Genomic DNA, 14731 nt, shown 5'->3' with positions numbered 1-14731 from the left:
CTCCATAGTTTGTCCATGGAAACATGTTTAAGAGGTTACAAGGATCTCTTAGGATTCTCAATGATCTAAGACACAATGCGTGAAAATTGAAGTATTTATCTAATACTCCAAAATGGAACTTCTACCTCCATGAATAAGACCATGTCAACAAAATTTCGATTTAAACGACCTTTGCAACTTTAGGTGGAAAAGAACTTCTAGCACCACTCCACCTTCATATATGCATGCACATATTGAATCCTATCTATATATAGTAATGTAATTCTCTTTATCCATCACGAGTTTGGGTCAGGTTTAGTTGAAAAAAATTGAAATTTTGATACAAGCTAATTTTTAGTCCAACCCACTAAAAACTCAATTCATCCAGGTTGAATCCATGGTATGCTGGGTTGGCTCGCTAACACACATAATTTTGTTTTTCTTTTACTTATTTTTAGATTATATTTGGAGTTTAAGATGATTTTGGATTGTATTACATTTTTTTATTATTTTGAATTGTCTTTAAAATTTAACATTATTTTAGATTGAAATTTATTTAGATTTGAATTAGAAAAAAAATTTTATTTTCTTGTGGAATTGAAAAAGTGAACTAACCCATTTAATCCACCAACTCATGGTAAGTTGGGTCAAATTGGATTGACTCATTAAGTGACAAACTCATAATGCGACAAGTCAGATTGGACCGAGTGACCCGTTTTGACAACACTAACTCACTCTTGACTATATCCATATATTTTGTAATGTTAGCAACAAAAATGTTTAATCATATTTATGTTTAATCACATAAAATAAATAATAATATATAACTATATATATATATATATATAAGGGATTTTTTATAAGTAATATAAGTAACCGTTTTTTCTATCTTTATTAATATAAATTATTTTATTCTTTAAATTTTGTGTCTATTTTTTATAATTATTTTTTAAGAAAATATTTTTTATAAATTTAATAACATTTTTATTTTAGTAATAATTGGAATAGTTAACTTTTATTTTTTTATAATCATATAGTAAAAGTGGACATGCACTTTGACTGGTAATAATAGTATTATTACTGGATATATCTAAAATTAGAATTTGTTTAAATATTAAATTTTAGTTTATTAAAATAAGATGATGTGAATACAATTTGCAAAACACAAAATGTCCAATATTGAGTGTGCAGTGAGAAGAGAATGCAAAATCTGCAAAACACAAAATGCCCAATGTTGAGTGTGTGTAATAAGAGAAAATGCACAATCACTGCTGTTGTTTTGTTTTTAATTTTGAATTTATTAGACATTGAATATTCAGCTAATAGTGGACAGTGGATTTCCCTGTGACTCAGGTCAGATCCGGTGTGAGAACCTCACCACACTGCTCTGTTCATCGCCGGTGATATCCTTCTTCCCCATTCCTCCGAGTTCCCTCTCACAACCCCAATTTTCCATTTCAATTCCCCTCCTTGGAAAAAACCCATTGCTCTTCCTCTCACCCGAATCGCTCTCACAGGCAAAAAACCAAACACCTTGGACCCAAAAAACAGCAATGTTTTCTGGGAGGTTCCCGTTATTCGGAGGCGGAGATTCTCGCGCGGTGGACAACGCCAGTTCGACATCGAAGGGCGAGGAACTCGCGCCCGTTATCTCCCCCACACTGAAGCTCGAAACCGATAGGCAGGTTTACAGGCCCGGTGATCCTGTGCTTGTGACCATCCAGATCTCCAATCCGGCAAATGGGTGCTCGTTTCTGATGGAAAGACTCGGTTTTGAGATCAGGGGCATCGAGAAATTGGATACTCAGTGGTTCGCCACACAGAAGCCTTTGCCTGGCACAAGACATAGGAGAGGTATGTTGTTACAGCAACAACAGTCAAATTGGAGTTTTAGTTCTTTTAGTTGCTGTTTTGTTTAATTTGTTAACTACCAGATGAAAATTTATAGTTTCTACTGTATCATTGTTATTATGATGGTAAAATAAGTTTTGTTATGCCCAAATATCTTGAAATTCAGGTTTATTCTCTACTCCCTGTAGAAATTTTATACTTGTTTTAGTCCTTACCTGAAGTGACGTGGTTTTCTTAAGGTAAATACTAGCAACACATAACACACCCTTTTTATCATAATCTGTATTGATTGAAATTTATTAACAAATACAATATTTTTTGGGTCTGCACACTAGTTACTACTCTCAGTCACTCTTTTGTTTTATAGTTTTCAATAAACTTTAACTAATAGTGGAGTATATTGCTATCACTTCTTGAGGAGACCAAAATGTGTAGAGATTAAAACGCCAATTAAATTTTTATGGGAATTAAAATCGAATTTCGAGATATTTGGGCGGACCAATAACATCTTTTGCCCTTTTATTAATATTAGTAGCAGTAGTAGTAATAGTATCAAGATTATCATTGGTGGATGGAGGAATAAGGTGGAAATTCTGCAATATAAGACGCCATTTGGCCTATGCATAAGGGGCCTCCTTCACAAGATGCCCTTGGTGGAGTTATTGGAAAGTGCCATGTTATAATCGTATGGCGCTACACGAGTTATATAATAGTATTGATATTTTATTATTGTTATTATTATTTTTATTTCAGGTGAGCATGTTTTTCTGGAGTTCTCAACACCGGTCCTAGTTGCAAACCACATTGTTAATGCGGGCGCGACCAAATCCTGTATGCTAAGTTCTAGATTAAAGGATTCTGATTTTTTTATGGACTCTCTTCATGTTTTTTAGTTCTTATATGTTTTCTTTGTAGTCTGGTTATGCATATGGAATTTTGATACACAAATTCTTATTATTTTTATTTTTATTTTAGTGAGTTTGCTTAAATGGATATTCTCCATTGGGCATTTTAGAGATTGTAAAACTGTTCCATATTCATTTTCTTGGGGCATAACAGTGGAAAAATTCTGCTTCACTTTTTGTTAGAGATAGCCTCTAGTAGGTTGGTTTATCCTTTAATTTTTATTATCATAATTAGACCAAAATTTGTGTTAACTTATTGTAGACATGTTCAAAATTACTCTCCTATGCCTTTGTTCAATTGAGAAGTTGGTTTTATTGGGTTAAAGTATAGAACAATATCTGATGCTATTTTCCTACAAAACTTTCATGCCTTAAAAATGTGTTGATTGCTACTTGTTCAGATTCCAGAGGCTTTCTTTAAGCTATTTGTTTGCTGGAGTTGTGACTTTTGGTTTTGAGGGCTGATGCAGTTATAAGTTTGTTTATGTTTGCTTTGATTCACAATAATGAACTAGAATTTTAAAGTTTGAATTTTACCAAAATCAAGTACATTATAATTTTGTTGAAGGTAGGACTTGGGATGTTTGAACTGAAATATGTGAGTATGGGTTTGTGACCTGATAAAATAACAAAGACAATTGGCGGGACTCTATGGTCTTTGGTTATTTTGGATCAAATTTCATTAATGAAATTATCTCAGTCTTATTTTGGGGGAGTTCTTGCTCATATTGTTAGCATCTTCTAATAAATGATATGAAAAGAGCAAGAGGTAATAAAGGAGAACCCATATCCTTTAATAAAACCATCAAAGAAAGAGTTAGTAAAGATGTTAGCCATTCATGCAACGAGGAAAGTGATGTCAAGATGAGTTAAAATTGGACGAATGAGCAATTTGATCCAGAACTATTAGTTATAGAGTTAAATAATAAATCATCAATTTTGGTGTGGGTTTTAAAATGTTCATTCTAGTTTATTCTCTAAAAGTAAACAAAATAACAAATATTTTTTTTGTCTGGTATCTATTATACATGCTTTTGGATTACTAATTTGAACGTTGCATGCTTTAGTGCTGATTTCGTATATATTTTGATTTAAGGTTGATTATGTGGAGTGTTAATTGCAGATGTGGTGCGGACGCAGCTGCCTAGCATTATTCCACCATCTTACAAGGGTTCCAACATTCGCTATTTGTACTATGTTAAAAGTTCCATAACTGGAGGGTGGATAATATTTGAAAATGGGCAATCTCATGCAGACTCCAATAATGATGTTACTGATTTGGTTGGTTTTGCAATGACTTGCTCTGCTTTATACTGAAAAGTTTTTACCTCATGTTATTTTCATGCTCTGTTTTTGGAGATGTAAAAGCAAATGATCTTTTACCAAGCAAATAAAATTTCTGGAAGAGTTGGTTGATGACACAGTTTTAGAGACCACGTGACCAACAGCCTGTTTGTTTAAACCCTCCTTTTTTCCCTCATTGAAGTGCTTACAAATATGTTTAAGGACTTGTAATAAGTATGTAAACTTTTGCAATAAAGCTCTCAACAAAAGCTGTTTTATTACTTTTCTCAAAAGCTAAAAGAAGTAGCTTCTTAAAAGTATGTCCTAAAATTTTCCCCTTCTATTTTTTAAATTAGTAGGTGATCTAGAGTTTACTTGATGTTGTCCTGTTCTAACAAAATGTTGAATTATAGCACGCAGTTGGTAGACCTCTGCGTTATCTGTGCCTCAAGTCCAAAGGCTTTGAAGTGGGCCTGTTAGAGATACAATATAAAAGACCATTCTTGTGCCTTCACCTAACTCCACAGTGTTGTAGGATTCTTGTGTTTTTATTTATGGCAAGCTATAATGGTAATATGTTTGGAGTTAAACACGAGGAGAGTCCAACTCAAGAGTCTAGTTTATTAGGTGGGAGAACCTCAAGGTTCAAATAGTTCATCATACTCAATGTGAGACCCCTAATACCATCAACCCCTTTTAAGAACTGACATCTATAACAGCTTCACGCCAATTACACTAAACTGACCCTAGCCCTTTTCTCTTTGATGGCTTCACTCACCTATCAATATTCAATGTGTACCTTAATCCAACCTATGGGTGGCCTTTTTGTGACCCAACTTTCAGTGAAAGTAGCAATTGTAAGGACTTTAATGCAAGAGGAGAACCCAACCCAAAAAGATTAGTTCATTAGGTGAGAGAGCTTCTAGTTTTAAGTACAGCATCATGTAATTCATTCTTAATGTGGGACTCGTAACTTAATATATCTTTGTTTTTGTTTGTCTTGCTCTAACATTGTGCTATGCCTAATTTTATTTATTTATTTTTTAATTTAAACACCCTTTTGTATCATATTGGGGGCTAATAATTGAAGAAAGGGTAGCTAAAACTTCGTGCTTGACATGCATGGTTTCCCATCTTTCTAAGGAATTCCAAGGCAGTATGCCATCTGAAGGCACGTGATGAATGAAACAATTGTCCAGAGAATGTGAACATGTTCATTGTTTGTTTCTGCTTTATTGGGAATAAGCTGGTAGGAGGTAAAGAGCAGGAAAGATTGTTTTAGGTGGTGAAGCAGTGGTTTAGGAGCACTTTCAGAGTTGTGGGATCCTACTTGTGTACTGTAGTAATTGCTAGGGCTATTCCTTGTGTTTCATATTTTTTCCTTTTTGTTTGTGTAGTTATTTTCCAGGATGAGTGCTAACTAACATACACTGTTTTTTTTTCCTTTACTACACCATCTTCCTTTTCAATGATGATTGTGCTTAGGTATCACTTTTGATTAGTAATGATGACCATGTCTCTAATTTTATATAATTCTTTAGTTTTGAACTCTCATACATCCCACTTTCTTCTATCCTGCTTTAATGTTTGATACTTCTATTTTTGGGAGATTTTTATTCCAATCTTTTAAAATGTATCGGTTTATGTATTTTAGATTTTCAAGTATGTTAACTTTGATTTGTACAGGAAGTTCGTATACCGTTACAAATATGGATAAACCAAAAGAGTGGTGGCTTTCCAATGGATGATGGTTAGTTTGGTTGTTAACTTGCTGTATCTTTTGGGCCTGCTGTGACCCTGTTGTAATAGTTTGACTTATTCTATAGAGGTCTACATAGATTTTCTGTTTTGTATACACTATTAATTTATTTATAAAGGAGTATGTGAAGATGTTCTTTCTTACAAAGTAAAATTGCTATCTGTTTGAAAAATTACCTTTTCTTTTAAATTTTGAATGCTGATGTTGAACAAATATGTTTATGCTATAGATGTATATTTGGCAGATTTAATTTTCCTGATGTTGAACAAATATAGTTTTCTTCCTTTTAGCCTTAGATTTTGTAATTGTTGCCAAGTATTGTGTCATGTTTACATGATGACCTAAGAAGCTAGCTATCATTTGTAGACCTTTAAAATTATAAACATGTTTTGTATGAAGTTGTCATTCTCTTTGGTCTGAGTCCATGGCAGCATGGCATTATTAACATTTTTCAAATTCAACCCTTCAATTTGCAGCATAAAATGGATGAGAAAAGCAAGCTTTGGTTGAACCAGATATCATTGGTTGATTTTACTTGTTTATGAAAGTTGATTGCATATATCACTATTAAGTTCTTGTTTTTATTTTTTTTTTTGCAACTATACATTTTTATTTCATGTAGCTTAGTTTGATTCATCTTAATTTTTGTGGAACATTACAAGTAATATATCCATGTGTTTATACATTTTCAGATATTGTTCCCTTAACTACTGTACAACTGGATATATTTTGGAAAGAGATGGATGGAGATGCTGATTGGGTATGCTATTGGTGATATTTTTTAATTGGGTAAACTAAACTTATCTGTGTTTTAGCCTATATTCGATTGCCATCTATTATTTTAAGAATGCCTTTATTTGGTTTTAATTATTCTTAGAGAAAAGAGAAACTGATGTGATATTTTATCATTTCAGTTATGTATAAAACTGAATAAAAAGGGAGCATTTATAGTAGCTACACTTGTAAGCAAAAAGACCAAAAAACCCAAAACTGATTCACCAAAAGGGACATCTGGAAATAACAAACCAAAGAGGGAAAAATGTAACAGAAAGATACAGAGAGAGAAAAGAATCTTTTATTCTAATATATCTTAACAGTCCCCTTCAAAGTCAAGGTGGACGTGCATGAGATATGTCTGTCACATTAAGTTTGTCTTTGAGCAAAACAAATCTGGTTGGAGAAAGAGGCTTTGTCAGCAAATCTGCCCATTGATCCAAGGCTGGAATATGATAAACCATGAGAGATAGTTCCTTTAAGGTACCATAGAATTCTCTTGCCTGCCACCCAGTGAGTATCAAGAGGAGTTATTGGGTAATTGCTTGATTTCAATGTCCAAGAAATAGCCCAAGTGGCCAAGTTATTTGAAAGAGAAGGTTGAATAAAGGAGATCTGTAACTGTGAAAGAGGGATGATGAACAGTCAGTAATGATGATATCATCCACATACCTAAAATGAAAATATTGGGATTGATGTCTGCCGATAATGTGTCATGAAATTCAAATCTAGGGGCATGATGAAACCCCTTAGCCACAAGATTGCCTTTTTATTTATTGAATGACCCATTTGTGTTCTCTTATGCGAAAAACCCATTTACAGCCAATGGCTTCTGATCAGAAGGGAGAGGAACTAAATCCCATGTGTGTAAAAAGGGGTCTGGTGTAATTAAAGGGTAATTCAGGGTCTCGTAAAATGGAATAAAGCACACCAAAAAGTTTTTAAGAAGTTGTAATTAGGGGTCTTGTGAAACAACAATGTGAAGGGGATATTAAAATGTAATGAAGCAGTAGGTTGTCTATTAATGAGATACATTTAGTAGTGAAAGCTTAATCCCAAAGAAACAAAGGCAAAGAAGCATGATGGAGAAGAGGGAGGCCAGTGTCAACAATATGTGTGTGTTTCCCTTCAACAACACCATTTTGATGGTGTGTGGACAGATTAATCCGTGGGTGATACCATGACTTGATAGAAAATCATTAAAGGGTCTGAACTCTCCACCCCAATTGAATTGAACACTTTTTACTTTATTGTTAAACTGAAGTTCAACCATGGCTTTAAATTGTTGAAAATCTGAAAATGTTTCAGATTTAGATTTTAAAAGAAAAATCCATGTGAACTTAGAATATGCATCAATAAAGGAAACATAATAAGTGTAACCAAAATGTGAGGTAATATGTGAGGGTCCCAGATATCAGTAAAAGTTAATTCTAAAGGAGATGTGTAAACAGTTTCAGAGGTAGAAGAAGAAAGTCTATGGGATTTCCCGAAAACAACAAGAACAAAGGTCAGGAACATTTTTATTGACTGAAGGAATATTACAGCAATTAAGTACGAGTTTAAGAACATGAAGACTAGGATAGCATGCCATGTAGTGTGACAGTTAGGTTACAAAACAACAACAGAAACATTAAGTATTTGAAGGAGAATCAATTGAAGAAGATGGGTAAACAGATGACCTTTGATGCTGGAGATTGGGGAAGGAGTATTGAGTAAAATTTCTTTAGTTTCCTGAGATTTGACAAGACAATAATGAGGATGGAATTCAAAGAACACAGAATTGTCTTGTACAGAAGTACTAACACTTAATACATTTTGTAATAGAGGGAACATGAAGAAGTTTATTTAATCTGAAATAAATATGAGTTAATAGGAGACAAAAAGTAGGAAGAACCAGATCCATGAACAAGCAAATCTTGACCATTTCCAATACAAAATTTATTTGGTCCCTCAAAATGACCAGGTTGATGTATGTTTTGTGACTCCCAGTAGCATGAAAAGAACACCAGAATTAGGAATCCATGTAGAATTGACACCATCTTGAGAAGATGTGTTGGCAAGCATAGTGCTCGGAGTGACAGCATGAGTATATTGATTTAAATTAGGATTCACTCAGGTGTTAGGAGCTCTGGTGGTGGACTAAGAAGGAGTGAACTTGACAGGTTGCAGTTTGAAAGGATCATAGAGAAGAAGAGGTTCATGTGGTTGATAACTGAACTGGCATCAGTCTTGTAGAAGCAAATGTTAGCAGTGTGACCATACTTCAAACAGATTTGGCACTGAAAATTGGCAAAGTGTTCACTTCCAGGGCTATTACTAGCACTAGCATAATCATTATTAGGACTAGATCCAGGATTATGGGAGTAGATGGTACATATCTCTAGGTCTAGTGAAGACATGAGATGATTTCTTTTTAAATCAGAGAGCACAAGAGTCATGAGCTAGAAGAAGCGCCTCCACTTTAGCAACCGGGGCAGTATCAAACAAGCTTTCAATAATAGAAATGACTAATGCATACTCTAGTGTTAAACCTTCGAGTATGACAGCAACATGCTCTTCAAGTGGAACAGGGTTACCCACACCCGGAATTTTGTCAACAGTGATTGTGATGTGAGTAAAAAACTCTCGCATCATCTTACTATCTAGATACACAACAAAGGTTAGTACGAATATGACAAGCACATGCTTTTGTCTGAAGATGAAAGTTTTCATGAGTCGTGTCCCAAACTTGATAGGAGTAGGTGGAGTCAATAATGCAAGAGAATTGACTTGGATAACATTGATTGAAGCCATGAAAGAAGCATTGGATCCTGAACTTCCCGAGCTTCATATGCATAATTGGCTTGATCAACATCATGACCCTGGTTGGATAGGCATTGCAGTGGTATTGTAGGATTAACAATGAATTGATGAAATCAATGCGATTTAACATCAGGCTCAACTTGTTGTCACAAGTGAAGATAGTTGGAGTCATCAAAATTTTCCATGTGGCCCCCCTGCTTATAGGAGTAAATATTTTAGAAATTGTGAATGTTTTCCATCATTTCTTTTCCCTGCTCGTCACTGTTCCTCTGAACACATTGTTCAGTGCCAATGTTTATCTGGCAAATATTGTTTACTGATGACAGTTTTTTTGGGCTATATTGTTTACTGTTGACGTTTCTTGGCTTCTGTGTACTGCTTAAGTGTTTTCTGGTCAGTAATGTTTTCTGGCGACATTTTATGGCTAGTGTTATTTATTGTCGATGTTTTTCTGATGAATACTGCTTACTGTTGATGATTTTTTTGACAAGTATTGTTTACCACAGTGCCCTCTAACTATATTTAAAAAGCTTGACTAGTGATAGATATGTTCAAACTTGAGGAAGAGTGTTAAAGATATGAATGGTAGACATATTGAAGATTGATTGTCACTTTGACAAACAAAAAGTTATGTGTGGAAAATATCTACTAGCTGTCATTATTTACTTTGTTAGCTTTGACAACCAACTGTCTGACATGCTTACTAAGTCTCTCAAGTGGTCTTGTTGTAACAAGTACGTCTCATGATACATAAGTTTCAGCTTGAAAGGGAGTGTTAAGAGATATGAGTTGGTATGTTGTTATGATTTGATTACATTAAATAGACAAATATAATATCATTTGATAGGGAAATATCTTACCAAATATTTTCCATCATCAGATATTGATTTTGTTCCTTATTATTGTATCTCTTCTTCATTATAAACAAGAATACTACACAAATTCATTATAATCCTTCTCGATTTCTCTCTTCTCAAGGTACAAGAGTGGTATCATCCTACATGCTATTTTGTCACTAATCCTTTCAACAATCTCTTACTCATAGCTAGGTTAGAATCCTATGAAGTACACCAACTACATTGACATGGATATGGGGACTGATGGATTGGGTACTATTGGATGCCAAAGTCCCACATCAAGTAGTCTGAGATGCTCAATAGAATATTCAAATGTTTCGTTCTCCTCTCTTAAGTCCTTAATTGCTGACTTGTAAAGGTGGGTTTTCTAGTTCGTATTAAAGCTAGCTGTTGGTGTCTCGAGAAGGCCTACAAAGGGTTTTGATAGGTGGAGGGTGGTTCTAGTCATTTGGGAAATCGAGTGAAGTGTTACCTAGTGAAGTGTTGCAGTGTGATCCAAATGTTGACTCTGTGGTGGTGGTGCTATGATAGAGACCCGGGTATTATTGGGTTCCTTAGTCTCTTTTCAAGTGGTGTGGGATTTTCAATGGAGTACTTAGGTGTTTGGTTCTCTTCAACAACTAGCTTTTAAGGGGTGGGTTCCCTAAGTGCTTGGTGCTTATTATCTGGTTACTAATGAAACTATATAAAACTTTATTTCATATTCTTTTTGGGGAATTTTGTATCTCATTTCTGGTTGCACATAAAGCTAACTTTTGGCATTTCACTTATTTTATGTTGTTCTTTTTCTTGTACTCTAGATAAAATGGAATAATTTCTTCACAGGTTAGAGCAAATGATATTTATGATGGAGTAGAGGAGGGCTATGATAGCTCAAGAGATGACATCTCATCTGTTTCTTCTTATAACCCCATGAAGGAGAGCCTACACAGAGGCTTTGGAAGTTCATTGTCACTGCGATCTTCTTCTGCAAGATCATTGACCAGGGATGCTTCTACTGTAGAAGGTTTCCGAACAAGTTTATCTTCAAATATGGCACTACCTCGGCTATCTGTTGCTGAAGTATTATCTGATTCTGGTTCTGGTGAGCAAATGTTTATAAGTGTCTGAATGATACGAAATTTATGTCTTAAACTTATAGCAGAATGTCTTTATGCGTGAAACTGCTCATTTTTTATGATGGAAATTTATTTCTGAAACAGTATGAAGTTGTATTGATTTATAAGTGTCTGAATGATACGAGTTATCTTTTACTTTTGCTTTGAACTTAAATACTTGCTATGCTAATTCATTTATAAAACAGATGTCTTATCAAGCCAAAAGTTATTTGCCGTTATGTCCCCAAATGAGCAACAGAAGCTGCGAAAGACTTTTTGCACAGAAGATGTGGGAGCATCCTCTTCAGCTGAAGCTGGTGCTGTAGAATCTTTATCATATGAGTTGATGCATTTTCTATGCTTTTAAAATGATTTTATGTGCTTTGGACACAATGAATACTGTACTTCAATTTTTTTTTTTAAAAAAATTCCCATTCCATGTAAGCTAATTTTTTGCAGGCATTTTCTGCAGGAGAAGGCTTTATTAGAGGAAGGTCTTATAATATCCGACTTGATGATCAAGTTTTGCTTAAATTTTATCCTAAAAATTCGGACTCAACATATTACTTCAGTGATGTGGTAAGTATTATGAAGTAGAGTTTGATACATGGCGTATATAGGAGTTCTATTTACCAACAACTTTCTTCTTACAGATAGGTGGCACTCTAACTTTCTTTCACGAAGAAGGAGCTAGGAGATGCCTTGAGGTGATTTCCCTTGTCATCTGTTGAGATTAAACTAGTAGTTAACGGATAGTTTTTGTGGTTGTTTCTCTGGAACTGAATTTACTATCATAATTATTATTTTTCAGATATCAATAACACTTGAAACTTCAGAAACCATAAATCGGCGATTTGTCCATCCTTCTAGAAGGAATTCTCCTACAATCACAAAGGTATTTGTTACTTATATTAAGCTAAAGTTTTCTTTATCTCCAATCTAACGCTTTTCATCTGACTGCCTTTGATTTTATTTACTTCTAAGTAGAGCCTCCATTAGTCTAAAACTGTATTGACTCAACCACCTTGATCATTTTTGTATCTTCTCTTCGATAGATGCTATTTTTACTTTTTCCCAAGTACCTTGGTCAAAACTCATTCTACAGCTGACGTCTTTTGGTTCTTGTTGCCACATAGCTTTTGCTACCCTATAGGTTTGCTACTCTTGTAGCTGGTGTAGTTTTTCTATATGTTTTCTCGGACTTTGTGGGCACAAATTACACTTGAAGCATTACCATATTTAATGATATACATTTTCATATATTAAGTGCAGGGTTTCAATATAGCACGCTATGCTATGCACCGTTTGATTTAATCATTAAAAGCCCATTGCCACTGATAACTACAATGTGTTATTCAGAAATCATGATGTAGATTTTGTTTAGTGGTGCCTTTTGATTAACCATATGCATGATTATTCAAGGGGCCAATCTCTGATTGACTTTTTGAAAGACTTGCTTGTATAATGTCAATCTAGAATACTCTAGAAAAATAATGGATCATTATCAAACTAGAGAAAATTGATGAGCATACATGTATTTTAATATATTACTGGTTTTTGATAATTGTGATTCTCAACTATACTTTTAGGTTCAGAGCGATCATCATGAGGTTGTAGCAGATTTATTGCAGACAAGCTTTCTCTTTTCTATCCCCATGGATGGCCCAATGTCCTTCTCAACTCAACATGTTTCTGTGCAATGGGTTCTCCGCTTTGAATTTTTCACAACTCCAAAGCGTGTAGATTGGAAAAAGTATGACTTCCAACCTTGACTAACTCATGTAACCATTTTCACCTCCACCTGCTTTTTTCTTGATCTTACACGAGAGCAATTCATTGTACAGTCCACACTATGCCATCTTTCGCTGCACCCTACTTATCTTTCAATTCATAACCCACCTATTGTTTGCTTATAGGTTTTTTTTTTTTTTTTTTTTTTTTTTTTTTTTTTTTTTTTTACAAATTTTTCATCCTTAGACTTTATCCATGATGTACATGGACAGTCTTCTTGCTGAGGCCAGTTGTCAGTTTATTCTTGATGTGGATGTACCATATGATTCTTAATCTGATTTTAATATTTGAACTGTAATATTTGAAACACGGCCAAAGATCAACCTTTAGTTTCATTGATATTTATTCTACACATCACTAACCATAATTTATGTGATATCTCTAAACAGTTGTATTTTAACAAAATTCAATGACATCATTTGATCCATGCAGTAGATCTCACATGTAGGCATAAGCTACTGTTGTCAATGGCATAAATGATTTTTTGAACCACAGGTATGATCATCCTCTTTTGGTCGAGGCAAGGGAGAAAACGGAATGGGTTCTCCCAATTAGTGTACATGCTCCACCACCAAGAGCTCCTGCTTCTGCTTCTGCCACAAGAAGCGAGAAACTTTTCTCTTTGGATCCTATGTGGGTACACAATTGAAGGTACTATGAATCTCTGATTTACCTTGAATTGGCTCCATTAACTGTATATGTTAATCAGTTTTGCATATGAAAATATGATATCAATACATAAGAGTAGCTCATACTATTATTTGGTTTTCCTCTTTTACATTATCTCTTACTATTGGTCAAACATAATTTCTTACATCATGATTAGTTTCACGAATTTAATAGGATTATAATTCGTGTAAATATAGGTTAATATGCTAAATTTTATACACCCGTAAATACTTTGTAATACATTACATAGAATCAAGTCAAACATCAATCTCTTGATATTTAATCTCTTTTCTTTTCTTATCTTTTCTTCCCTCTACCTAAAATCCTACAGTTTCAATAACTAGCTCTTGTTTCAATACTTCAGTCTCTATTCTCCAATCCATTAAAATCCATTATATATACTTTTTTCTTATTTGGTTATCACTTGATTGCCATTAGGCTTGATATATATTCAAAATGTTTCTGATATTGATCTGTTTTCTGCAGTTAAATTAAGATGAAGATGAAGCTGAAATATGGTAACAGACCATTGTAGCCTTTTATACGCCTCAAGCTTCAATTCTTTAAATGTACAAAATTTTCACAAAATAACAGCCAGTGAAATGTCAGAATGATTATTTGTAGCATACCAGAATTCCAGCAATTTGTCGTGATTGGTTTAACTGAAATGTGGCAGAGGTCTTTTGAGTATAGTATTTCTTCTCATTTCATGTTTTTTTCATATTTGCCTTTAGTGCCAGGTGATTTATGTCCCATAGTTAATCCAGTTAATTGATTTGGTTTTATCTTTTATAACTCAAAAGGGGTTTTAGTAGATTGTATGAATCATTGTTTTGTTGTGGTTACTAAATCATTAGTTAGGGATAGAAGGGTATAAGTTGGTCCCTTAGATATGATGGTTTCAATCTCTTGGACTTATTGGATGAATAATGTTAAGTTTGCTTTGTACACTTATTTTTAATT

The 14731-nt window shown here is 34.1% G+C and overlaps 1 protein-coding gene across 2 annotated transcripts; it reads left to right on the top strand.

The window, feature by feature from the left end:
• Nucleotides 1–1157: 1157 nt before the first annotated feature.
• LOC108347673 (uncharacterized) lies at nt 1158–14484 on the top strand. Of its 2 annotated transcripts, XM_017587066.2 has the most exons (13): nt 1161–1833; nt 2584–2661; nt 3859–4016; nt 5706–5769; nt 6471–6538; nt 11037–11295; nt 11515–11625; nt 11781–11887; nt 11962–12015; nt 12120–12203; nt 12898–13061; nt 13595–13750; nt 14255–14484. In XM_017587066.2, the coding sequence occupies exons 1-12, from the start codon at nt 1533–1535 to the stop codon at nt 13746–13748; spliced, it is 1602 nt and encodes a 533-aa protein (XP_017442555.1). In that variant the 5' UTR covers nt 1161–1532; the 3' UTR covers nt 13749–13750; nt 14255–14484. The 2 variants fall into 2 exon arrangements, with proteins under 2 accessions (XP_017442558.1, XP_017442555.1); XM_017587069.2 differs by lacking the exon at nt 14255–14484 and having other exon boundaries at nt 1158–1833; nt 12898–13089; nt 13595–13735.
• The last annotated feature ends 247 nt before the right edge of the window (nt 14485–14731 follow it).

The sequence above is a fragment of the Vigna angularis genome, chromosome 9 (genome assembly GCF_016808095.1).
Source record: "Vigna angularis cultivar LongXiaoDou No.4 chromosome 9, ASM1680809v1, whole genome shotgun sequence".
NCBI classification, from domain to species: Eukaryota; Viridiplantae; Streptophyta; class Magnoliopsida; order Fabales; family Fabaceae; genus Vigna; species Vigna angularis.
Note: the sequence above shows the minus strand (reverse complement) of the source record. Positions and strands in the feature narration are given on the sequence as shown.

Coding starts and splice junctions, on each gene's coding strand:
- LOC108347673 (XM_017587066.2), top strand. CDS start 1,533: ATGTTTTCTGGGAGGTTCCCGTTATTCGGAGGCGGAGATTCTCGCGCG. Junction 4,017..5,705: donor ATAATGATGTTACTGATTTG/GTTGGTTTTGCA, acceptor TGATTTGTACAG/GAAGTTCGTATACCGTTACA. Junction 13,062..13,594: donor AAGCGTGTAGATTGGAAAAA/GTATGACTTCCA, acceptor TTTGAACCACAG/GTATGATCATCCTCTTTTGG.